The 24026-nt window shown below is 40.9% G+C and overlaps 2 protein-coding genes across 12 annotated transcripts in view; one reads left to right on the forward strand and one right to left on the reverse strand.

Annotated features, from left to right (window-relative positions):
* The window catches only part of trafd1 (TRAF-type zinc finger domain containing 1), a 57388-nt gene extending 46380 nt beyond the window's left edge, over nucleotides 1-11008 (forward strand). For 3 of the 6 annotated variants that reach the window (XM_078227346.1, XM_078227345.1, XM_078227344.1), the window contains one exon: nucleotides 1068-4281. In XM_078227346.1, the coding sequence (XP_078083472.1) occupies nucleotides 1068-1115 (48 nt within the window). In that variant the 3' untranslated portion in view covers nucleotides 1116-4281. Of the gene's footprint in view, nucleotides 1-1067; nucleotides 4282-10479 lie in introns of those variants that run through there. The other 3 variants (XM_078227349.1, XM_078227347.1, XM_078227348.1) reach the window with 3 other exon arrangements.
* The window catches only part of hectd4 (HECT domain E3 ubiquitin protein ligase 4), a 270502-nt gene continuing 253355 nt past the window's right edge, over nucleotides 6880-24026 (reverse strand). For all 6 annotated transcript variants that reach the window (XM_078227339.1, XM_078227343.1, XM_078227340.1 and 3 more), the window contains exons 70-76: nucleotides 22908-23063; nucleotides 21662-21765; nucleotides 19896-20117; nucleotides 16821-16987; nucleotides 13338-13533; nucleotides 12289-12511; nucleotides 6880-10909 (exon numbers count right to left, since the gene is read on the reverse strand). In XM_078227339.1, the coding sequence (XP_078083465.1) occupies nucleotides 10773-10909; nucleotides 12289-12511; nucleotides 13338-13533; nucleotides 16821-16987; nucleotides 19896-20117; nucleotides 21662-21765; nucleotides 22908-23063 (1205 nt within the window). In that variant the 3' untranslated portion in view covers nucleotides 6880-10772. The remainder of the gene's footprint in view (nucleotides 10910-12288; nucleotides 12512-13337; nucleotides 13534-16820; nucleotides 16988-19895; nucleotides 20118-21661; nucleotides 21766-22907; nucleotides 23064-24026) is intronic.

Raw genomic sequence — 24026 nt, forward strand, 5'->3', positions numbered from 1 at the left:
GTAAAGTATTATTCCAGAGTGGTAAATCCATTCCTTTTGTTCTCTCATTTCCCAGTCAAGCACTTTCCTTCATTTCTTACTCCATAGGTCGGCCTTAATCCTCCTCAAAAGCAGACAACAGGAAGGCCAAGTTAAGAAGCTCAATATTTTAGGCTGTCATCTGTTGTTTAGGTCCAGACATTAGGAATAACCACTGAGCAGCTGGACTCTGCTGCTTTCCTGAAAGCAGCAGAAAGTTCATCAAAATTGCTCTTATTTAGTTAATATCCAATTTATTTTATAATGCTTTTAGCAGAGGTTTGATTGAATGTTGTCCTGGAATTCAGTGTATTTAATTTAAATAAAGTTGATTTAATATTTTAAATGTCGTTTGGTTTGATTTCCCTATTGGCATAGTGTGAAATTGAATCAAACAGACCAGGAAGGTTCCAAGGCTAATCTTCAGTCCCATGAGCCAATCTCAGTCTGGATGAAAGTTACAACCAGTCTCAGCCAGCCTTGGACTAAGGAGAGGGAATACCTGTTAGTATTCCTGCACCTGATCCCTTGCCTGTGAAATCTGGTGGCGCAGTGGCTAGCACTACTACCTCGCAGCGGCAAGCACCTGGGTTCAATTCCTGCTTCGGGTGACTCTGTGGAGTTTCCATGTTTTGCCCGTGTCTGCATGGGTTTCCTCCAGGTGCTCCGGTTTCCTCCCACACTTTAAAGATGTGCAAGTTAGGTTGATTGGCCATGTTAAATTGCCCCTTAGTGTCAGGGGATTAATAGGATAAATACGTAAGGTCACAGGGACAGGGCCTGGGTGGGATTGTTATCGGTGTAGGCTCGATGGGCCAAATGGTCTCCTTCTGCACTGTAGAGATTCTGTGATGCTATGATTCTATGATAAATGTTAAGTGCATACAGTGAATAGTGAAAAATAATTGCTCTGATGGGGATGTCAGAACCTTGCTGGCTAACATTACTGTGCTGTAAAATGTTCTGGAAAATGGTGTTACGTTTGGAATTACGATGTGATTACTTGCCCAGAGGTACCCATGTGATTATGTTTCTATTTTCCATTTCAGCAGAATATACCAAAAAAAAGACCAGAAAATGATGGGAAAGAAGAATGATAAAATGGAATGAAGCTACACTCATTGCAATGGTGTCCAACTCCTAAATTATATTTACTGCTCAAACTCAGGGCTTTCTTTATTTTCTATGCAAGAAAATTGTTTGAGTGTGGTTTAAGTGGTAGTGTTTTTATTTCACCTCAACTCTTCTTTAAAACCTCGCAATGAAAACAGATGTTTAATAGGAACTCACTCTTTTTGATCCCTGCACCACATAATAATTAAAAAGGCAACAGACATTTAAATTTCTAGGTACTTGGAGATAAGTTGGGGGATATTTTCTAGTGCAGCTGAATGAAAGTTTGGGTGAAAACATGAAAAGTTCATTTTTGATGCTGATCATTTTTATTTTAAGGGGATGTGCTATGGAAGTTCACAGCTGTGATTTTATTTTGTGTAATTAATTCAATATATCACACAATAGTAAAGGGCTATTTAAGTTCAATAGTCTAACATATCTCAAACCACAAGAGTAGTACTTAGTCAATCCAAATACTGTAGGGGTTATAGATTGAAAGGTTTTCCAGTTCTTGATGTATGATTTTTCTGTTCTATCATTTGGGTGATGGCATAACTGTTTCTGTGCTGGTAGTGATGGTATCTGTCTTTTGCCTTTGCTGTCACTTTTCTCTATGTCTTTATTCTTGTTGCTTTATCCTCTTTTTTACAGTGGGCTCATTTTGCTTCGATCTGTATCGTGCTCTGTCTCCTTTTTGCTGCGTTTCTTTGTTTTAGGTGCTTTCTATCTGCTTCACTTCTCTAATCTCTCTCGTGTGTTCATTTATATATTGTCTATATTGTGCTTTGCTGATGCCTACTTTGCATCATGCACGAACCACATTTAAGTTGTGGTCAGTACAGAATTAGAGAAATAATTTTGTCTTGGGGAAATTTTGCACGTATAGAAGTTTTAATCTGCATTTTGGGAGTTGCAGATTGCGATGAAGTGTCTTTTTTAAGACAGCTGTGTTTTGGAATCAAGTCTGCTGCTCAAGTTTTTTAAATACAGAAACCGTAGAGGCAGTTAATTGGAAATGTACTTTTCATGATAGGTAATTTAGAAAAGCATTAGGTGAGCTAGGATTGTCGTTCAGAACTTTTGAGCTGTGACCTCTTGTTGCTGGAGAAAATTGGAGCATAAAATTCAAGATCTTGGAAGAAAGATGGTCAAAATGCAGAGAAAACAGGTGCTTGGAGGGAGAATTTCAGTCAGTTGTCTGGGGCAGAAGGGAAGATACCAGTGGAAGGAGAAGACTTCAGGACCAAGTCAACCCTTGTACCTCCTTGTGACCCAGGCCATGGAGCAGCATGGCTGGGAATAGATTACCAACTTTTCTGTCTGCAGGTGAGAAATATGGTCTAATAGGGAAGAGAAATTCTACTCAAAGTTTATACAGGGCAGTAAACAGAAATGAATCGCTTATAATGAGTTACATTGTGGTTTACATTGTAGAATTGTTGGGTTTGATGTTTGTCTTTTTTAAATGTATTAAATACAACTATTCAGTTAACTATAAGTTTAAAAACAATGGATGCCCCTCTTTGTAGTAACTTCCGAGATCAACTGGTCAGCTTTTTGATGCCTCTGTAGGAGGGGAATTTGCATAATTTTTATTACTATTTATTAGTTTGAATAGATGTTTCTTTATAGGCAGAAGCTCTAGTTTTAAATGTGAACATTTTTTGTTCAGTGTGGATTATGTGTCAATCAGTCCTGCCTCTGATTCCACAATTGGAAAGCTGATGTACATTGTCCAGTGGTAAAACATCCATTTGTGTTTGTATAGTTTTAAATGTCTTTATTGTAGACATCTTCATTGTAGACTGTGCTCATTTTAACATGTAAAAGATGTTTCAAGTTGCTTCTGTTCAAACTAGATTTATGACCTTGGTGAATTCAGAGTTACTGCTTGCTACTAATTCTACTTTTGCTGCTTGGCCATATGGTCGGGGAAACCAGTTTTTAAAAAAAATAGGTGTTTTATTTGGGTGTTTTGTGCTAACCAGATTAAATCATCATGAAACTGAAAAATTTAAATTCTCCCCTTAAGGTGGGAACAAGTGGTCATTGCACACACCCCTTTTCAGGCTTGTTGGTAGAATGCACAGGCAATGGAACTGGACTGTTTCCAATCTGTTGGATCAAGTATCAAAACTGCAAACCCAACTACACCAGTACTTTCTATCCCTAATTCAGTGAGCAAATGTAACTTTGAGGAATGATATACCTAACATCTTTTCTGTGCTCAGTAGCTCGAGGAAAGCACTGCTTTTATATCTAGCAGATCATGGAATAGCTTGTTTACATAATGAAGACCTCCTTTCACATGGATAGATTTGATACCTAATCACACATGTTGTGATTTTAAAAAAAATTCCTTCTAGTTCTGCAGCATTCCCTTTCTCTCAGTTGACTTAAGTCCTCAAAGTAGAATCACAGCCAGTCAGTTCTTGTAAGAATGGAGGGCTTTGCAGCTTTAAGCAATCCAGTCACCAAAGCAACTTGTAGATAATTTTTGCTTAATGTGATGCTGCTTTAAGGAGTGAGGGAGATGGAGGAGCCTTATTACAGTTTGTTACTATATTTACTTGAGATAATGATTTCCTGAATATTTTATGAAGGAATTGGTGGAGAGAGTAAACAAAGGCCTATTAGTGTGTGTATATATGTATGTAGTTACTGTATTTAATAGAATAGAATCAATACCCGTGATTCTTGGACTGGGATGTTTGAGGTGTAGAAAAAAATAAGAATGCACTCCTGCAATTTGTTAGCCTAAAACACAACTTTGTCACTGGCTAAATCTTTTTAATCCTAAGTTTAAATCTCACGGCAGAAATATTTACACCTCTGACAAGTTCATATTCTTCAGATTGTCCCCTATTTTAAAACTTGATGGAACACATGTTCTGTATGGTATCCTCCAAACTAACATGGGTATATCTACAATATCGATAACAATTCCACTCGGTGTGGACTGAATTTGGTGACTATATCCTTTAAATAGCTGAAATATTCTGCAAATGCCATTGTGGATTTCTTATCACCAGCACACTTATCTGATTGTGAAATCCTTATCAGCCACTTAGGTTTTTTAATTAGACATCTGTAATGTGTAAATGTATTGATTTACAATATAATAAAGGTTCAATGGTTACAGACCTATTTTTGAAATTTGAGTGCATTTGAGTTACACAAGCATGGTTATGATCTGCGACTATCCATTTTATTTTTACTTTGATAGCAGTAGAGTTTGTTGCAAAGATGTATAAACTGTTCATTGACCTGCCAAATTTTTAGTATGTCACTAAGTGCACCTCTGAATCTTGTCTACTCTTTGGTAATCGCAATTCCATCCTCAAATCTTCCATTCTTTCCTGCCTTAATCTAGAGCGCTTTTTTTTTGGTCCTAATTTAAGGGAAGCCAGGTAAGGTTATGCTTTATCAATCTCCTACTTTGCCAACCCTAAAGCCACCACCCCATGCACCACAAACTCCAGGCATAAAGCCCAAATTCCAGTCCCCCAACCCTTGGCATAAAGCCCAGTAATCCAGACAAATGTGAGATAATGCATTTTGGAAGGTCTAATACAGATAGGAAATATACAGTAAATGGCAGAACCCTTAACAGTATTGATAGGCAGAGGGATCTGGGTGTACAGGTACACAGGTCACAAAGTGGCAATGCAGGTGGAGAAGGTAGGTAGAAGGCATGCTTGCCTTCATTGGCCAGGGCATTGAGTTTAAAAATTGGCAAGTCATGTTGACGCTTTATAGAACCTTAGTTAGGCTGCACTGGGAATATATTCAGTTCTGGGGTCGCCACACTACCAGAAGGATGCGGAGGTTTTGGAGAGGGTACAGAAAAGATTTACCAGGATGTTGCCTGGTATGGAGGGCATTAGCTAGGAGAGGTTGGAGAAACTTGGTTTGTTCTCACTGGAACGATGGAGGTTGAGGGGCGACCTGATAGAAGTCTACAAGATTGAGAGGCGTGGACAGTCAGAAACTTTTTCCCAGGGTGGAAGAGTCAATTACTAGGGGGCATAAGTTTAAGGTGCGAGGGGCAAGGTTTAAAGGAGATGAACGAGGCAGATTTTTTACAGAGTAGTGGTTGCCTGGAACTCATTGTCGGGGGAGATAGTGGAAGCGGATATGGTAGTGACTTTTAAGGGGTGTCTTGACAAAAATACATGAATAGGATGGGAAGAGAGGGATATGGTCCCCGGAAGGGTAGGGGATTTTAGTTAAATCGGGCCGCATGGTTGGTGCAGGCTTGGAGGGCCTGTTCCTGTGCTGTAATTTTCTTTGTTCTACTATCTCAGGCTATAGAAGATGTTAGTCAAGGTAGCTAAGTATTACGAGTTTGATCACTTGAAGCAATTTGATTACTTTATCTACCTTACCACCAATCATGATTTTCCTACTGTAGCCTCATGATTTCTTGCATAATTTTCAGCTCAACATTAAGGCACTACTTCTGTTGCCCTATTGGTAAAGTAAGGTCAAGTCACCATGGTCCCAGATAACCATAAGCTGCTCTCCTTTGAGTGCTGGTACTGATTTAACCTGAGGATCACACTTCAGGTGAGGGGCAAAGTTGAGAAGGTGGGCCTTCATGAATAACCTCAGCCAATAGGGGAATTGAACCTGTGTTGTTTGACTCCCCCTCCCTATTAATAGACCACCAAACATATCTTCCCTCACCTCTCCTGTCAGCATTCCATAGGGATCATTTCCTGTGACACCCTAGTCCATGCCTCCATCACTATAATCCCCTTCCCATTCAATCACACATGTAACACCAGTCCTTTAGCTCTTCTTCACAGTTCCCATGCAGTCTTTGTTTATTCTACTGTATTCACTGCTCAATGCAGTCACCTCTATATTGGGAAAACTGTTTTATGTGACACCTTTGCTCTGTCCACTAACATCTGTAACTTGTTTCGCTTTGAGTGCTAACCAACCATTCTGCTACCTTTGCCATTATTAGCCCCTTTAGTCTTTAACACTCTTGCCTTGTGTCCATGACATCCATGTCAATCTCACCTTCCCCTTGTCCCTGACCTTGCATTAGCTGGAGAAGCAGAAGATGAATACATCACATTTCTACCCCATTTCAGGTCTGAAAAGTCATAGCCTCATCTCCATGGATACTGTCGTCTTCCTTTGATCTCTAGGTGCAAGGTGTTTTCGCTTTGAGGCAGTTGTACTGTAAATTGTCCATTTATTTCTAAGCTAAAAGAGAACTGGCATCAAGGATAGCTAATTAGCATTTCTACCTGAATGCAAGGTTGCATTTCATCTTACTAATGGGGGGAAAAAGGCTGAGGAAGCCATTTGAGATTGGGTTACAGACTTCCCTCGCACAGTTTTGTGTCAGCAGAGGAGCAGCTGCTTGACGTGAGGTGGTGAGTCAAATGGATGAATCCTGCAGCCATCTAAGGATTCTGGAAGATTTGTCTGTGCATGACCAGGAGGAGGTAGCGTCAGATCATCTGTTAAATTAAATCCATCACCAGCAGTAACATTCATGGAGATATCACTTATTACTTGGAACAAATTGGAAGTGTGCTATACAGACTGTAGTGCTGTGGGCTAAGTGTGACAGAGGAACAGTCATTGCTGCAGTTTAACTAAGTTTCATTCAAATTGTTGCCATTTGCTACTGTTTTAAAAAGTGAAATTCTTTTGAACCTCGAGCTTGGTCACTGGAGGTCTCAAGTCTTTTCAATAGAAAATAAAGACAACTTTAGAAGGAAATCTGTTTCAACTCTTTTTAATATGAATGTAATTCCCATTCATACATCACTGCTTTAGGTACCAATGCAGACTAGATCAACAATACAGATGATTTGTTTAAAGATGCATTCATAAATAATTGCAATAAATATACATCAATGACTGTACAGAGCACATTAACACCTGTATGTTGATATGTCCTTTTATTTTAAAGTTTATCTGGTTGCTCTCAGTAAAATGGAGCAGTTGTAGCAGCAGATTAACATTACCACAGCCAGCACCACATCACTCTAACAAGGCAAGGACAAAGAGCCAGATCCACACTGGTGTTGACTTTTCTTTTGGGGTGGGGGGAGGATTGTTTAAGCAACAATATACATTTGTTTAAAAATAGCTGGATGTGTTCATTGTTGTACTCATCAACCATTGCAACTGAGCTGCTCATGTGACAAAAACTAAATTCTTCTGCTCTGGCCTGACACTTAAACCAGTTTTGCTAATGTCATAAAGGTTCAACACCCTTTATACTTTGTCATACAATTAACTTTGTCTTTCATTGTATGTTAATATTATAGGAGCATAACTAACAGTTCGGCTGAAAATAAATGAGCTTTAAAAAACTTGTTCCTGTATACTGTTGGATAAGGGTTCTGGGTATTTTCAGTCAGTTGAATTTTGGTCAGAGGTGGCTGAAACACTCCCATTTCACTGCATTCAATAAACCAGAGTGAATAAATAGATCATTTCACAGCAAAATATAATTCAACATAACTGAAGTTTGTAGGTGTACGGTGGATCAAAGGTTACCCTGTGGTGTATGATTTGATTCTAAAATGTGCAAGCGCAAAAATAAACTCCCAGCACAGACACTGGCAGTGGGTCAATGCGCTCTTTGTCTGCCCAAATAACTAATTACACAAAACCTTCATTCACTCAGTTATTAAGCAGGCCCTTCACTTTTATACTTGCAGGCTATCTGACCATTGCACAGCAAAAGAAAAAATATACACTCTACACCCTATGATAGTTTATATTACACATTATGTAGCTCGAGGTTCTGTGTTCCTTGAGCCTCATACCACACCTTTCAGACCTGTCAAATCTCCTGCATTGCAAAGGGTTAGGATAAATCCAGCAACACTCCCAGGTTCATGGCCCTGGACAATATCCTTGCTCTGGCCTCTCCTACCTTGTGTTTGATGCCCAATACTAACATCATTCCAGAAAAATGGCAGAATCATGTGCCCAAACAGTTCTATGACCTCAGCTGTTCAATTCCATAAAATTGCTCCTGATTAATCCCAGAACTTTTTAAAAGCTAGTGTTTTAGGTATTTAGTTCCATTGATAAGGACTTTCTTGATAAATATAAGTTAATGAATATTGGGATACTTGGACATAAAATCTCATTCTTTGTAAAGCTAATAGAAAATAGGCTGTGAAAATGAGTATTAAAACATAGTGAAGAACTGGCTACTTTTTTTAAACAAGGGGTGCTAGGGATTATTAATACCAATTTGTATTTATCTAAATGCACTTGAGGTACATGAACTTCCCCATCTCAATTACATAGTTCTCACTCAGGAAATCACAAACAATGCCATGGGGCTGTAAGAGATCAAGGTTCTGCTGGCTTACAGCTCTTAGTTCCAAACTTATGCTAAGGTACAACTCTTCACGTCTGCTGATCATTTTTACAAGCTTGGTGATCGGACTATATTAATGCAATAAAACCCTTGGTTGTGGATTTATACCTGTGACCTTAAGGTGCTGGAGAGAAAGAATTTGCACAAATCTTTGTTTCATCTGGAAAATATACACGATTAACAAACATATGGTACATTCATTATACTCTGCCAAGGTCAAGGTTGGGAACTTAAAATGTGGGCAGAAAATTTTAACAAACAGCTTTGCTCTGAATGTGCCTTCAAACTGCAGTCGTCTTCTATGCATTTACTACTGATGTGCTCATCGCAAATTTGAGAATGTTCAGATATTCAAAGCAATTACAACCATTTAATCTGGAACCACAGCTTGTAAACTCTATGGTTATATCTTCATTGCAGACTAGATAGCAGTGATGCTGCCACCCAGAGCCTGAGTTGTGTCCCACTACATCATTTGCACACTATTTACATATTTTTGACCTTGCAGCTTACTTGCTCCTTCTGACTGTGCTAACAAAGCCTTTTGTCCCCACACAACTAAACTACAAAAGACTGGGATAAAATGAGGGCACCAAGCCATGGTGTCTTTTCAGGTAACTCTTCGGGCAGTATACTTCACCAAGATCTTCAGCAACATTTGGCATGGGTCGCATTTTACAATGTAGTTAACCAATTTACTGGTGTGTGTGTTTTACAGCTTTCATGCATTGTTAAGCAGTGTAAAAGACGATGTTGAACATTTCAAAAATGGCTGTAAAGTAAAACTTAAACTTGCTGAATCTCACTACTTGAGTTACAAAATAAAAAAGATGAAAATTTGTGCATTGAGCTGTGCAGAATCTTACTATGTAACTCAGGCTATTTTCATATCAAATCTACAGCAAGATAGTTTTATTTAATTAGGGCTCATTATTACTGCTTGCATTTCAACTTTAATATAGGAAACGCAAAATGAGCCAAGGGGACTGGATTTGTGATGTAGTGGTTTAGGGTTACGGTTTTGTGATGCAACAGCATCTCACTCAGCCAGAGAGACCAGGCACTTTAGCGAGAGAGAGAGAAAAATATACTGGTGTTTGGAAGCAATTGTAGGCCACACTCACAGGCCCTGTCCATCCACTCAAATGGGAAAAAGTGCAATCTGAAGAACCAAGCGGGAAAATGAAGATTCTGAACTAAATCTGCAATCATTATCAGAAATGACCTCTAGCACAAAATAACTTTCCAGATAACTGTCTCAATATTACCCACTCCCAATCTTATTACCAAGTTCTGCTGAATTATGGTCCACATCGAGAATAGTTTGTCAGCAGAAAGTGAGATATCCAATAAATTCATTTACCCCCAGCTCCAAATCAAGGCTCCTGGTTACATTACCATCTTCCTCAATACCCCGGAAAGAAAATATTTTGAGGACAAGAATTTCCAGTCAGCGTGACAAAATCCTACAAAATGAATTAAGGAGACAGCTGAGAGACTCCAGATGGCAAAGGCGGCATCTGTTAACATGCTGATCCAATCAGTATACCAGAAGTACTCTCAACCTTATCTTTTTGGGAAGGAGGAAAAGAGGAAAGGGAAGGTTGGGTCACATGATTCACATAAATCCACTTACAACTAAAAGGTTCATTGCCAGTAGGTGGAGGTATGCCTTCCGTACACTGATGATCACAACACGTTAACTTTGGAGCACTTCAATTCTGTAGCACACGTGTGCACACATGTGGTTCCTTGATATTTAGGAAGCCGAAGCTTATCTGGAAGAGAAGATGTGTCTAATTTTGGACAATGTCCCCATGTGTGCACTTGTGCACAAGAAAAAGTATGGTTGTTTTTCCTCCAGTCAGAACAAGGATAAAATGCTGCTCCAAAGTTAAGATCACAAGAGTATAAAAACAGTTATATCCTACAATGAACTATTATCCTGTTTGACCACAAGTGTTTGTGTTTTAAAGGTACAGTAACATACACCGCTGTAGTGGTAAAAGCACCGTACGCTCTTGGAATAGCTGAGAAGACAGCAACACACCATTCTCAGTCTGTAAATAGAAATGGAAATTTACAAAAAGAAAGTTTGCACCAGCATGGAAGCATTTTGCTCGTGACGGGTTCAGGACAAAAGCTCCCGACTGTGGCACAGATTCCACCTGCACTTCCACCTCAATTCCTTTTCTTAGAAGTAGGGTCAAGGAAGTCCTCATGTCGCTGTTTGTTGCAAAAGGATCTGGGAATTCCAGTTGTGTCCTGTTCAGCCGCTGAGAGGGTCTTCACGGTAGTGGATGGCATAGCGGAGCTTTTCCAGCATGATGTTGAGTGAGGAATACTGAGGAAGTTTGATCATAAACATACAGGTTTCCACCCTGATGTATCGAGAATCTGGTGAACCTGAACGTGAGATGAGAAACAAGAACAAATTACACTAAATGAACAAATCCTAGCAATCTCAACATATTATTTACTTCTGCAGATAAAATCCATTTACACAAATTTCTATGATCTCCTCATTTGTTAGTTATTAACCATTCATTCTTTAGACCCATTTGTATTCTCTGGCAATAAGCTATACTTTTGAAGGCGAGATTCCCTCTGTCTTGGGTATGGCTCCTTGGATAGCAAATTCAGTGTGCAACTTACGACGTTACACTTCAAAAGACTTTTCAGCCACTGGTCACAACATAGTCAAGCCCAACTCAGTTTTAAAAATCTATTTTCTATATGCTATTGTGTAGCCATTAGGCCTGGGAACCCTGGCTGGAGCTTCCCCCTCTCAGGTGAGAGATGCCACGCCAAATTTCAGCATTTGTACAACTATGAGAAACTCAGCAGAGATTGGAAATTGGCTTGAGCTTTCTTGGCTAGTCTGGCTCAGTTCCATATCCCATTTACCATCTGAATGTTCAAAGCCCCTAGCCTGTTTATGAAATATTTTTCATCCAAATTCTTGTACATCATTCACCAATTTTGGTTAGGAAACTGAGCAGCGAGTCTGCTACCAACAAAGGCTGTTCTGAAACCACTTGCTGGGAAAGTTCGATTCTAATTGTTACTTCTCTGGTGGAAAGTGCCTTTGCCTCATTTCACAGTGGTACAGCTCAAACTAGGTCGTGGATAACATCAGTTAATTGGTGTGTTTTGAATTATTACTGCTCACATGTAACTAGATTGAAAAGTTCTTGAAGTATGGTCAGCGCAGGCTCGGAGGGCCGAAGGGCCTGTTCCTGTGCTGTAATTTTCTTTGTTCTATTCTCTTCCCAACTGTGCTTAAAATATTTAAAATTAAATACCACCATTCAGATCCTATCCAGCTCTTTGATACATATTTTTGTCCTTTCCTAAATGTATGCTGAAACGACATTACATTGTTCCTGAAAAACTGAATTTCTCTTTTCAGGATAGATTTCTAACCCCAATTATTGCTTTACAAATGTCACTGGGCGCACAGTGTTAGAGAGAGAGAGACTCCAGCTGAGTCTCAAGTTTACAATGTCAATTACACTCTCAGGTAGAACTGCAAAGTGCTTTTTCATGGATGATGATAATAAAAATCTGGAAAGCAAACCAGCCTCTAGCCTACAGTGGTACCATTGGAAAGGAGACTGTATTTCTATCATCTGTGCTGGTGCATGGTGTGGGATACAGGAGACAGAAGGGGTAAAGTAGAAAACATTCACCAGTATGACAAACGGTTTCAAATGCTGCTATGAAGCTGAAAGGCCCGACAGCCATGATATTACCAGAAGGAAATACACAACTCCTCCGGTTACCTGCAGCTCCGTCAGGAGGGGCGATCTTCATGGGATACGGTGGAACGTGGGCGGTATCTGGGCCTCCGTCTTTGCAGGGACAGGTGAATGGTATTCGTTCCTGGTTGCAGGCAAATTTGATGAATTTGCAGAGTTCCTCCTGAGTGAACAGCTCTAATGCTGTCCAGAAGAATTCAATATGCTGGTCAGTCTCCATCAGTCCCACCTGGTACATGGTGTGAGCCTGAATGGGAGCAGGGGCAACACAAACAAAGTCACGGACATGCACATATTTGACACTACAAAAACAATATATTCTATCAGCAACTCTTTCTTTATAAACAATTTACCGTAGCCAAAAAACACAGAATGATGCAGGGAAAATATAATAAATGTCGGCAATTTTTCCAGGTACGGGTTGGACTGAGAAATCATTTCTCATGTGCTTTAAAGCTCAAATGTTCTTTTCCTCTTTGACTAACTGTGAAAGCTGTTCTTACAGTCAGTAAACGTTTTCTGCCCAAACCTACATTCAACTCAGAATTATAGTCCCTGTGACTGGAGTGGAACTGGACACACAAACTCAATGGTTGTTGGGAATGGCTGATCTTGCAAACTCCACATTCCTAGTTTGACTAACCAGCATCTAGTTTTAGTTTTAAACAGTACTAGGAAGCAGAGGTAAAGTACATGTCTACTTTGTAAGACCAAATTCCAGTTAATCAGCTGGCCATGTAGTTAGCAAATGCAAGGTGTCAGGCTACACAAAGGTGCTTGGTTAACAGTCAGCAATTGCAGTATTCTCCATTTCGATGAACATTTGAAAAACAAATGACTGCGCACATTTATGCTACAATGTCATCTCTGGTGATACAGAATTTCAGACAGAATAGTAAAATCACATTTGCTCTAAGTAATGCTGTGCTGCTGATCTCCAAATCCTTCTGCTGTATAAACTGGACGATTTTGAATAACGTGCTGCAATAAGACACGTTTATAGGAAGGTGAGGTGCAGTGATGATCAAATGGTTTCTAGGACTAGTTTCCTGAACTTCATGAATGCCGAGTACCTTTAGAAACTCCAGGTTGATGTAGGGCAGGCCACATGTCCTCAGCTCCATTTCCAGTGGTGTTGGCAGTGTTAGGAGTTGTAAGGGAATGATAGAGCCAAGGCCTGCACGCACTGCAGTCATGCAGTCAGTGTTCTCAATCTCTTGTAGCCTGAGATTGCGGATTGCTGATGCATACGTGCCTTTATTTTCCCACCTGTACAAAATGAAATCAACATTGGGGCTTAAAGCATAACGCAAGGAAATAAATGATATGCCAATTGCTCAACACTTTGCATGAACACAGTATAGGAAGGAAGGTATAGGGTTGAAAGAGGTTGTAGCAGTTAAGACTTGTTCCCCAACTTGTTCCATCTTTCCTAAAAGAAAAGCTTTTCTTTCTCAGTTTATCCCCTCTTATTCTATAAGAAAGTCTTCCTCTTAATCTAGAGCAGTGTTGGATGTTTGGGCTGTGGGTATCATAGCGGAGCTTCATTCTATCCTCACTCATTCAAATGAGGACTTTCCAAAGGGCGGCACGGTAGCACAGTGGTTAGCACTGCTGCTTCATAGCTCTAGGGACCTGGGTACGATTCCCAGCTTGGGTCACTGTCTGTGTGGAGTTTGTACATTCTCCTCGTGTCTGCGTGGGTTTCCTCCGGGTGCTCGTTTCCTCCCACAGTCCAAAGATGTGCGGATTAGGTTGATTGGCCATGCTAAAATTGCCCTTAGTGTCCTGGAATGCGTAGGTTAGAGGGATTAGTGGGTAAATATGTAGGGATATGGGGGTAGGGCCTGGGTGGGATTGTGGTCGGTGCAGACTCGATGGGCCGAATGGCCTCTTTCTGTGCTGTAGGGTTTCTAAGATTCTAAAATTTCTAAGAACACAAAAACCTGGACTGCGATCAGGAAAATCCAATACATTGGAATGCTCTCTGCTGGCTATGTATTTTTAAAAAACCATTGGAAAGTTGAAGCTGCTTACGTTTGGTTATGCTAATTGAACTAGTGTTTTTGATAGGTCAATGAGCCAAGCAACCCTGCAAACAGATATTTACCCAAGGCAAGCTGGTAACAATGGGGAACAGAACATAACGGGTTTGAATAAGGGGTTAGAGGTTCAAAGGAGGAGACAAGGTGTGAATTTTGCATTTCTACTCAGAGAGGTAGACTCACAAAATGAAGGTAATCAAGTTTGACATCTGAAGAGGTTAGTTCAGATGAAGATCAAAAGGAAAGAATTGTACATTAGGAGATGCCCAATCCAATGTATGGGTAGCTGCTTCCAGCCTTAGCCACAGCTGGAACAGCTGTCAACTTCCAGTAAGTCAGGTCTTGAGAAACCAATTGGTTGTTTTATCTCAGAAGCATGCAAACCCCAAAGACATATCATTGCCTGTTGAGGTAACAGTTACTAGATTTTTTTGTTAATAGTTTGGAAAGATCTACAAGACATTGTGGAATGCTTGGGGAGAAATAACTCTGACGGTAGTGAAATAAAGGTGTTTGGAACTGGGTGAAGCTAGAGATACTGTGTATAGCCATTCTGTGTTAAGGGTGCTTCTAGTTTATTTTATTGTTAAAAGCAAAATACTGCGGATGCTGGAATCTGAAACAAAAACAGAAAATGCTGGAAAATTTCAGCAGGTCTGACAACATCTGTGGAGAGACAATAGAGCCAACGTTTCGAGTCTGGATGACCCTTCGTCAGAGCTGACTCATCATCCACACACAACGCTGGCTCTGTCCTCTCTCCACAGATGCTGTCAGACCAGAGCCAACGTTGCATGTGGATGACGAGTCAGCTCTGACAAAGGGTCATCCAGACTCGAAACGTTGGCTCTATTGGCGGCACGGTAGCACAGTGGTTAGCACTGCTGCTTCACAGCTCCAGGGTCCCGGGTTCGATTCCCGGCTTGGGTCACTGTCTGTGTGGAGTTTGCACATTCTCCTCGTGTCTGCGTGGGTTTCCTCCGGGTGCTCCGGTTTCCTCCCACAGTCCAAAAATGTGCGGGTTAGGTTGATTGGCCAGGTTAAAAATTGCCCCTTAGAGTCCTGAGATGCATAGGTTAGTGGGATTAGCGGGTAAATATGTGGGGGTAGGGCCTGGGTGGGATTGTGGTCGGTGCAGACTCGATGGGCCGAATGGCCTCCTTCTGCACTGTAGGGTTTCTATGATTTCTATGATTGTCTCTCCACAGGTGTTGTCAGACCTGCTGAAATTTTCCAGTATTTTCTGTTTTTGTTTATTTTATTTCTTAATAAATATTTATTTTATTTAAAATCAACATAAAGCATCTAGGACATCATTCTCTGGATTTCAAACCTTTCCTCACCTTATATCAAATTGCAAAATACAGTTCAGAGCAGTTGTTTCAAGTTTCCTTTCTGGGATTTGGAATAACCTGGTATTAACCATCAGCTGTGTTCTCAACAGATCTGACAAACCAGTCTGCTCATTTCTTCCCAAATAGAAACCGATTGTACTTTCCAAGACACCTTGAACTGTTTGAATCAATGCAATGCCAATTATTAATGGCATTTGGGGGAATACCTTTCTGCTCATTCTTTTCCTCTAAATGATGTGCATTATTGAGGCTAATGATATACTTACAAGACTAATCCAACCGCTACCACTTTGCCCAAGTTTTTGGATACCTTAATTGGCTGGTGTCAAATTTTGATTGATGTTTGCTCCTTTGAAGTGACTTGAACATTTTATGATGTTACAGACACCATATAAAAGTGTATTGCCATTATCTACGATCTTGGGGCAAGTTACTGGGTACCATTCAGCCTGAAATGTAATGCAGTGCGACTGACAAGCTGCTGGGAAAGAAATAAAACATCCCCTTCCCTTCTAAAAACATTTCAGATTTTGGGAACAATTTTCTATTTTGCTCATTGCCACAAAATCCAGTCATAAAAAGTTATTTTACATTCTCCTTTAATTCCCATCCATCTTTCCTGATTTGCCTGGGGCAGCACGGTGAAACAGTGGTTAGCGCGGCTGCCTCACAGTGTCAGAGACACAGGTTCAAATCCGGCCTCGAGTGTCTGCACATTCTCTGTGTCTGCGTGGGTTTCCTCTGGGTGCTCCGGTTTCCTCCCACAATGCAAAGAGTTAGGTTGATTGGCCATGCTAAATTGCCCCTCGGTGTCAGGATTAGCAGGGTAAATGTGTAGTGTTACGAGGATAGGACCTGGATGGGTTTGTTGCTGGTGCAAGCTCGATGGGCCGAATGGCCTCCTTCTGCACTGTCGGGATTCTATGATTCTAAGTGCCCTTAGCCTCAACTTAGAAAGACAGAGTGTAAAGATCAAATCGCCTTTAGTACTGCTCTTGAATTATGGTAAAAGATTAACTTGCACAATAAGTTTCCCATTTTCTCATATTGCAGGATTGATGGAATGTTAATATTTTAATCACTCAGCAGCAGGCTGAGCCCACATTACTTTATGATCAAAGCAGAGAAGGAAAATGAATACTTATCATTTACTCACATAACAGTGATATTCCTGCCTCCAGGACACAGTTCCACTTCCTCGCCTGTCATGGTGATGTAACTGAATTTACAACAGGGTTTGTTGGGAGATTCAGGGCTCTCTGTGGTTAAGTGATGTGATGTTACTTCAGCACACAGTGCCTCAAGTTCTGTCTCATTATTAACCTGGAACCATAAGAATCACGTGAAGAATCATAGAAAACAGTCCATGTCGCACCACTTTTAATTAATTACCCCAATATCAAATGCAAATCTACATGATCCTTAATCACAAGACCCAAAACCTCCAGAGAGTTATTGTCTGTCCCTCTCCAGGAAGGATGATTTTGTCTTCCAAATCCAAAGATGGCTAATGAGGCTGGTTCAGGACCTGCAGATTTTAAAGTAGTTGGTTCTTTGTTATCATGTGGGACATCTGGTTATCAGTTTGGATCATGCCATGTTCTTTTCGCCACTTTTGCTTTTCCTCCTCATTTTGTTTTCGTTGGGTTTCTGAATGCTGGGAATCTTCCAACAAACTCTGCAGTGTCCAAAGCAGGTGTACTGCATTTCTTCATGTTGGTCTTCCCAAATCCTTGGAGTGCTTCTTCTGTCCTCGTCAGGTGTGACTGCCCTGACTGAGCTGGGAGAGGATTACCTGCTTTGGGAGCCTGGGGTTTGACATCTGAATTACATAACCAATCCAACAAAGCTAATGGGGGATGATCATAGCCTTGATGCTCGTGGTGCCTGTTTGAGAGTGGACATCGATGTCGGTGTATCTGTCCTACCACTTAATATGTAAGATTTTCTGCAGATGGTGTTTTGAGCTGCCTCCTACTGTCCATAATTTAGCTCTGTACAGTAAGGAAGGGATCATGACTGCATGGTAAACCATTTGGTTTCAGTATTGATCTTTTTATTATATTAATTCGTGAGATGTAGACGTCACTGGCCTGGCCAGCATTTATTCCCCACCCTTAATTGCCCTCGAGAAGGTGGTGGTGAGCTCCCTTCTTGAATCACTGCAGACCATATGTCAGAGGCACGCTCACAGTGCTGTTTGGGAGGGAGTTCAAGGATTTTTGACCCAGTGACAATGAGACTGGTGATATGATACCAAGTCAGGAGGGTGTGAGGCTTGGAGGGAACTTGCAGTAGTGGTGGTGTCCCAGTATATCTGTTGCCCATGCCCTTCTCGGTGATAGAGATTGCAGGTTTGGAAGATGCCATTAAAGGAGGCTTGGTGAGTTGTGCAGTGCATTTTGTAGACTGTGCACACTGCTGCCACTGTATGTTGGTAATGATGCTTTTGACCCAAGAGGGAAGGCACGGCGATATATTTCCAAGTCAGGATGGGGGATGGCTTGGTGGGGATGTTCCCATGTGTTTACTGTCGTTGTCCTTCTAGATGGTAGCAGTCGTGGCTTTAGAAGGTGCTGCCCAAGGAGCTTTGGTGAGTTGCTGCAGTGCATTTTGTAGATGGTACACATTGCTGCCACTGTGTGTCAGTGGTGGAGTGAGTGAATGTCTGTGGATGGTGTGCCAATCAAGCAGGCTGCTATGTCCTGGATGGTGTTGAGCTTAAGTGTTGTTGGAGCTGCACATCCAAGCAAGAGAAGGGTATTTCATCACATCCCTGACCTGCTGCTTATGGATCGTAGATAGACAGGCTTTGGGGAGGCAGGAGGAGATTTAATTGCGGTGGGATTCGTAGTTTCTGACTTGCTCTTGTAGTCACGGTATGTATATGGCTAGTTCAGTTCAGTTTCTGGTCAATGGTAGCCATAAAAGTGTTAATAGTAAGGGATTCAGTGACGGTGATGCTATTGAATGTCAATGTGCAATGGTGAGATTCTCTCGGAGATTTTACTTGCCACTTCTCAGCCTAAGCCTGGACATTGTTCAGGTCTTGCTGCATTTGGATATGCACTGCTTTAGCATCTGAGGAGTTGCGAATGGTACTGAACATTGTGCAATCATCAGCAAACATCCCCACTTCGACCGAATGATGGAGGGATGGTCATTGATAAAGCAGCTGAAGATGAGTGGGGCGAGGACTGAAGAACTCCTGCTGTGATGTCCTGGGATTGAGATAATTGACCTCCAACAACATAACCATCTTCCAATGTGCCAGGTAGGACTTCAAACACACACTTCCTCAGGTGGCCAAAGGCTGCACCAGCAGATTTCAAGTGATGGTGAATTTCTTTGTCAATGTTAGCCTTCTGTGAAAGTTAAGTTCTAAGTTATTGAAAGTGTTTCATATTTTCCAGGTGCTTATGAATCCTAAGCAATGGGACTGGGACATGTGCATTTGGAGCTTGATGGAGTAGTTTGGCCTTCTGAATGTAGGTCCCATCTTCTTGTATCCATTACAGACCCTTTTGAGGTCAAGATGGGAGTCAAACAAGGTTATGTCATCACTCCAACTCTTTTCTCGATCTTCCTTGCTCCAAAGCTCTGTCTGATTAGAAAAAAGCACCCTGTTGGAATACAGTTTATTTATTCACTGGATGATAAACTATTCAACTAACTCCAATCAAAACTCTGACCTCAGTCAATGAGCTCCAATACGCTGATGATGCTCCAGTAAGTGCTGTGTTGGAAATGGATCTCCGGAAAATCGTTGACGCACACAAGTAGATGAGATTCACACCCCACATTCAGCAAGCTCCAGTGGGTAGGTCACTGAGGAGAGGGGGAACCCACTCTAGAGCCCCAAATTTCATAATGATAGAAGGGAGGATGGTGTTAAACTTCTGACAGCCAGTTGGGGAAGGAGACGACCAGAAGTCAATATTTACTCAGTTTGAAATTTATTCAAAGTGAAACATTACAAAAGCGGAGCTCCTAACTCTACAACCCACTCCCAGTGTCAATGAGTGTCTCTTTATATACGCTAATGAATGCCCTCCTTAACCTTATGGGTGGGGGATTTTGCCCCAAATACCCAACATTCGTGGACAAGTAGAATCCAAGCCTTCAAAAGTCAAATCCCTTCAAAAATTGGTGGGGGAGGGGAAAAGAGAGAGAGCGAGAGGGAAAAAGAGAATCTTAAAATACAAACTCTCTCAGGTGCGCAATGACTTACAGTCTCAAACTTCTTGATGTAGTTGTACGTCAAGATGTCAACTTCCTGCAGATCCCACTCTGGATCCAATGGTTCTCCAACTAGAGTCTTCCAAAATGTTGAGAGGAGATCAAGGGGGAGTGGGACATCTGCTCGGATAGCAATTCCAAGTAACTGCCCAAAGAAGTGTAGCAGCTGTTCCTCTGTATATGTTATTGGGCCAGGAGTCAGGATGTGCTTGCCCTAAAAATAAGTATTTGATCAGACACAAGATAGATGCACAATGCAATTAGTCTGAAAATCTAAGACAATATTGCACAAGGAATAGACATATTGCCTCAAATTATTTTAACTCTATTTTTAAGCAGAATTCAGTATATCATTAAGAGAAATAAATTTATTATTTTGATGACTCAACGACTTTTCAGTGAGTAATTGAACCTTACATACCGGGAAGGGTACAGGTATGTTGCATTCTTCAATTTCAGTTTGGGCAATGACTGAAATGCTTCAACTGAACTCTGTGCCATTGGGTTATTGAGGGGAAAGGGTATTGGGGGGTTGGGAACTACTATCTCTTGATGAGAAATAGACATCAGGCAAGGGACCAGCTATGAGCTTTGATCTTATCTCAGTTGGCCAAACAGCTCAAGGTCCATTTCCTGAACATTTAATTTAGAATGGTCATTCTGATACTATAGGACACCCAGTCGCTGTAAATGTATGCCATCCGAATTTTTGGGATGGAGGTTTTCTACTGCACTGCTTTAGAAAATAATCAGTTTGTAAACTGGAACATAGATAAATCCAACCATCCCATCAAATTAATTGTTCCGACAGTGTCTCTGAAGTGTTCATCCCCTTCCTGGGAATGGGCTAAGACCATTGGTACTTAAACAATAATTGTTTCCAGTAGTCAGATTCAAAAAGGCAAGTGTTCAAAATCTGAATATTCTTTGAAAGTTTCAAAATATTTTATTTATATATATATATATATATATAAATGCCAACAAAACTTCTAGTCATTTCAAATCTGGTAAACGTATGACAGAATGTTAAGTGATACTTTATACTGTAACTCCGGTAAATCCAAGATTTGATGTAAATGCCAGCGATCTATTCAGAAAAGATGAACATATCAACATTTATATTTGATGGGTGAAACAAAGAGAGAAAAGTTAGGGTTGGTAATGGAAACCGAAGAGAGAAAATCCCAGTAAGGCACAATCACTCAGTCAGCATCTGAAAGGCGGAAGAGAGAGAGTACTGCTTAAGATGGGCCTTTCATTAGAAAAGAGTAAACCCAAGGATGGGACAGTTTTGGAGCATTTTAAGCAATTTGTTGTACCGCTGATGAGCGTTTGGAATCATCATATCTGGATTCTGGGAAAAATAATTACAAACTCTTTGTCACCATCAACTCCAATCATAAACTAAGACCACACTGGCCTCAGTCAACGAGCTCCAATATGCTGATGCTGCTCCAGTAAGTCCTGAGTCGGAAACAGATCTCCAGAGAATTATCAATGCGTACAAGTAGATGAGAATGTTTGAAGCTAACTCGTGTCTCTCTGTACATGCAGCATCCTCATTGTCCAAGGGTTGTTAACCACGGCTCTCCATGTGTCTATGCCATGATATTAGAATTAGGCGAATAGAAAAGGAAGATTCCAAAAACACTCAGCTGGTACAGGGACAGAATCCACACCATGCTCCAGCCAACTGAACTAACTTTCCCCTCTAACTCATCAAACCTCAAATATCTGACTATTTGCAGCTGCAATTACCTTGTTTCTGTTGGCTGCCGAACTCGGGCATGGTACAAGAAGGGAAAGTGCTGAACTCTGTAACTCTTTACACACTTGCCACAGGAAGTGTCGGAACGATCCACCTAGAATCCAAACAAAAAACACTGATTCACTAGAAACAAAGAAACCTTTGAGACAGAGGATGCTCTGGCACATGCAGCACAAAACTATGTTGCACTGAAATTTCAACAGAGATTGAGCTCCTGGAGTGGAAGCTAACCCCAGAACCCTCGAGCTCAGGAAATGGGCAAGTTATCAACTGAACCATGCTGATAATAAAAGGGGGAAGAAATCTGGAGTTGTTCCTGCCCCCTAGGGTACTTTGGAGTTAAATCGAATCTCAGAAGAAAAAAGCAAAAATTAAAAAAATAAAAAGGTTCAAAGCAACACTGTGACAAACATTTAAGCAAAATATCACATTCGATACCCATATCTTTATTTTTCAACTGAGATTTAGGCACATTAAAGTATATTTACTCTCTCCAGCATTATAGTGGCTTGTACAATATGTTCTCTGGGTTGTGAAGGCAAGTATCCAGACTCTCTCCCGGGGAGGTACTAAATCAAGTATTGATGGGCACGACACAGTTACAGACACATTTAAAACCGATCACATATCAATTACAATCATGAGTAGACAAAGTATACGCTCTACATTCTAGGTTGTGAATATAAACTGGGCATGCAAGTTCCCTTGATAGCCAAATGCTACCCAGTGTATCCCAAAGCAGTAGAAACTCAGAGATCTTGGGTTCGATTTCTGTTTTGTTGTGAATTAGCTTGACCTGAGCCAGACAAGCAACTGGGTTATTGCAACTGATCTCTAGGGAGGAAAAATATCAGATAGATTTCCCATTGCTGACCACTATTCAGTGACTGCTACTGGAAGGTACTTAGGGCAGGATGCAAGGTGACCACGATAACTGACTTGGCTGTAATGCTTGGCAATGTCAAACAGTTTGTCAACATTTCCTGTCTCAAGCTAATGTGTAAAATGGTCAGCTGAAGGAGGGCTGGAAAGCAGTGACTGCTTGTGAACCTGCACTCCAGCAGGAGCCCACACCTTTAGGAGGGGAGAAGAGAAACAATGAGGGGGAAGAGAAAGGCAAAGGGCAGTGAAGGAGAAGCGAAAGGGGGAGGTTTGGAAAACAAGGTTTTATACTAACATACATCACAGCAGCTGCAATTCGCACTTTAATAACAAAATGCTGAGCCTGTATCTTACTTGTTCCATGTACTTCTTCACCAGTGAAGCGAATATTAAATGCGTAGGTTGGGTCCCCACCACTTGCCAACTTAACGCAGAGTTGGGAGGAAGGCACTAATGCCAGTTGTCGAGCTGCTTGGCAGAAGTAAGTGTTCTCTGATGTACGGATTTCGCCTATGATCATTTAAAGAAAGGAAAACAGTGACCAAGCCAGTGATTTGAAATGGCACAGAAACTAGTAATTCTCGATTGGCATTGCTCAGACCAAATGACTAAAAAATCTATACCTTTTAGTTACTGTAATTGTCTGTTTGCTTCTGGTGTTGTCTATGTCTCTTGCACACTTGAGTTATTGTGTCTCTTGCACACTTGAATGCATTAATGACTCTTAAAACATCATAATTTGCATTGAAGTACTAAATAGTAGAATAATAAGTTAATTAATTTATATTTTAGATGTAAAAGGCTACACAGCCTTAGAAAAACAGCCTCGGGGCTGCGACAAAAACTGCATTTACTCATCCAAGAAACCGGAATTATTTTCTAACCTGTCACTGAAATGCTGAGTAACCAGTGATTGTTTAGAAAACACCAAATGTTGCTTAAAAATGAAGATAAACACAAATAAAATTGTAATTTAAAAATTTTCAAAATAAATATTTATAGACCTTCGGAGTAGGAGAAGGTCATTCAGCACCTCATGCCTGGTTTGCCATTCAATAGGACCAGGCTGATCTGGTTGTGGTCTCAACTCACATTGTTTTCCTCCCTCCCATAAATCTCGAATCCCTTTGTGCATCAAAAATCTAACTCTACCTTGAATTAGTTCATTGACCCAGGCTCGACTACTTTCTGGGGAAGAGAATTTCACCCATTAATGACCCTTTGAGAGAAAAAGTTCCTTGTCTCTGTCTTGAACAGTAGATCTCTTATTCTTAAACTGCTTCTATTCTCCTGGTTCTATTTCCCCCCACAATTGGAGACATCTACCCAGTGTCTACCCAATCAAATTCCCTCAGTATCACATATGCTTCAACAAGATCACTTGAATCATGGGGTCATGTGGTGCGGGCATTGGAGTAGCTTAGTTTCCTTTGAACTCTGGCGCTTGTTGCTTTAACGCAGCTCACATTCAGT

Source organism: Mustelus asterias, chromosome 13 (genome assembly GCF_964213995.1).
Source record: "Mustelus asterias chromosome 13, sMusAst1.hap1.1, whole genome shotgun sequence".
NCBI lineage: Eukaryota > Metazoa > Chordata > Chondrichthyes > Carcharhiniformes > Triakidae > Mustelus > Mustelus asterias.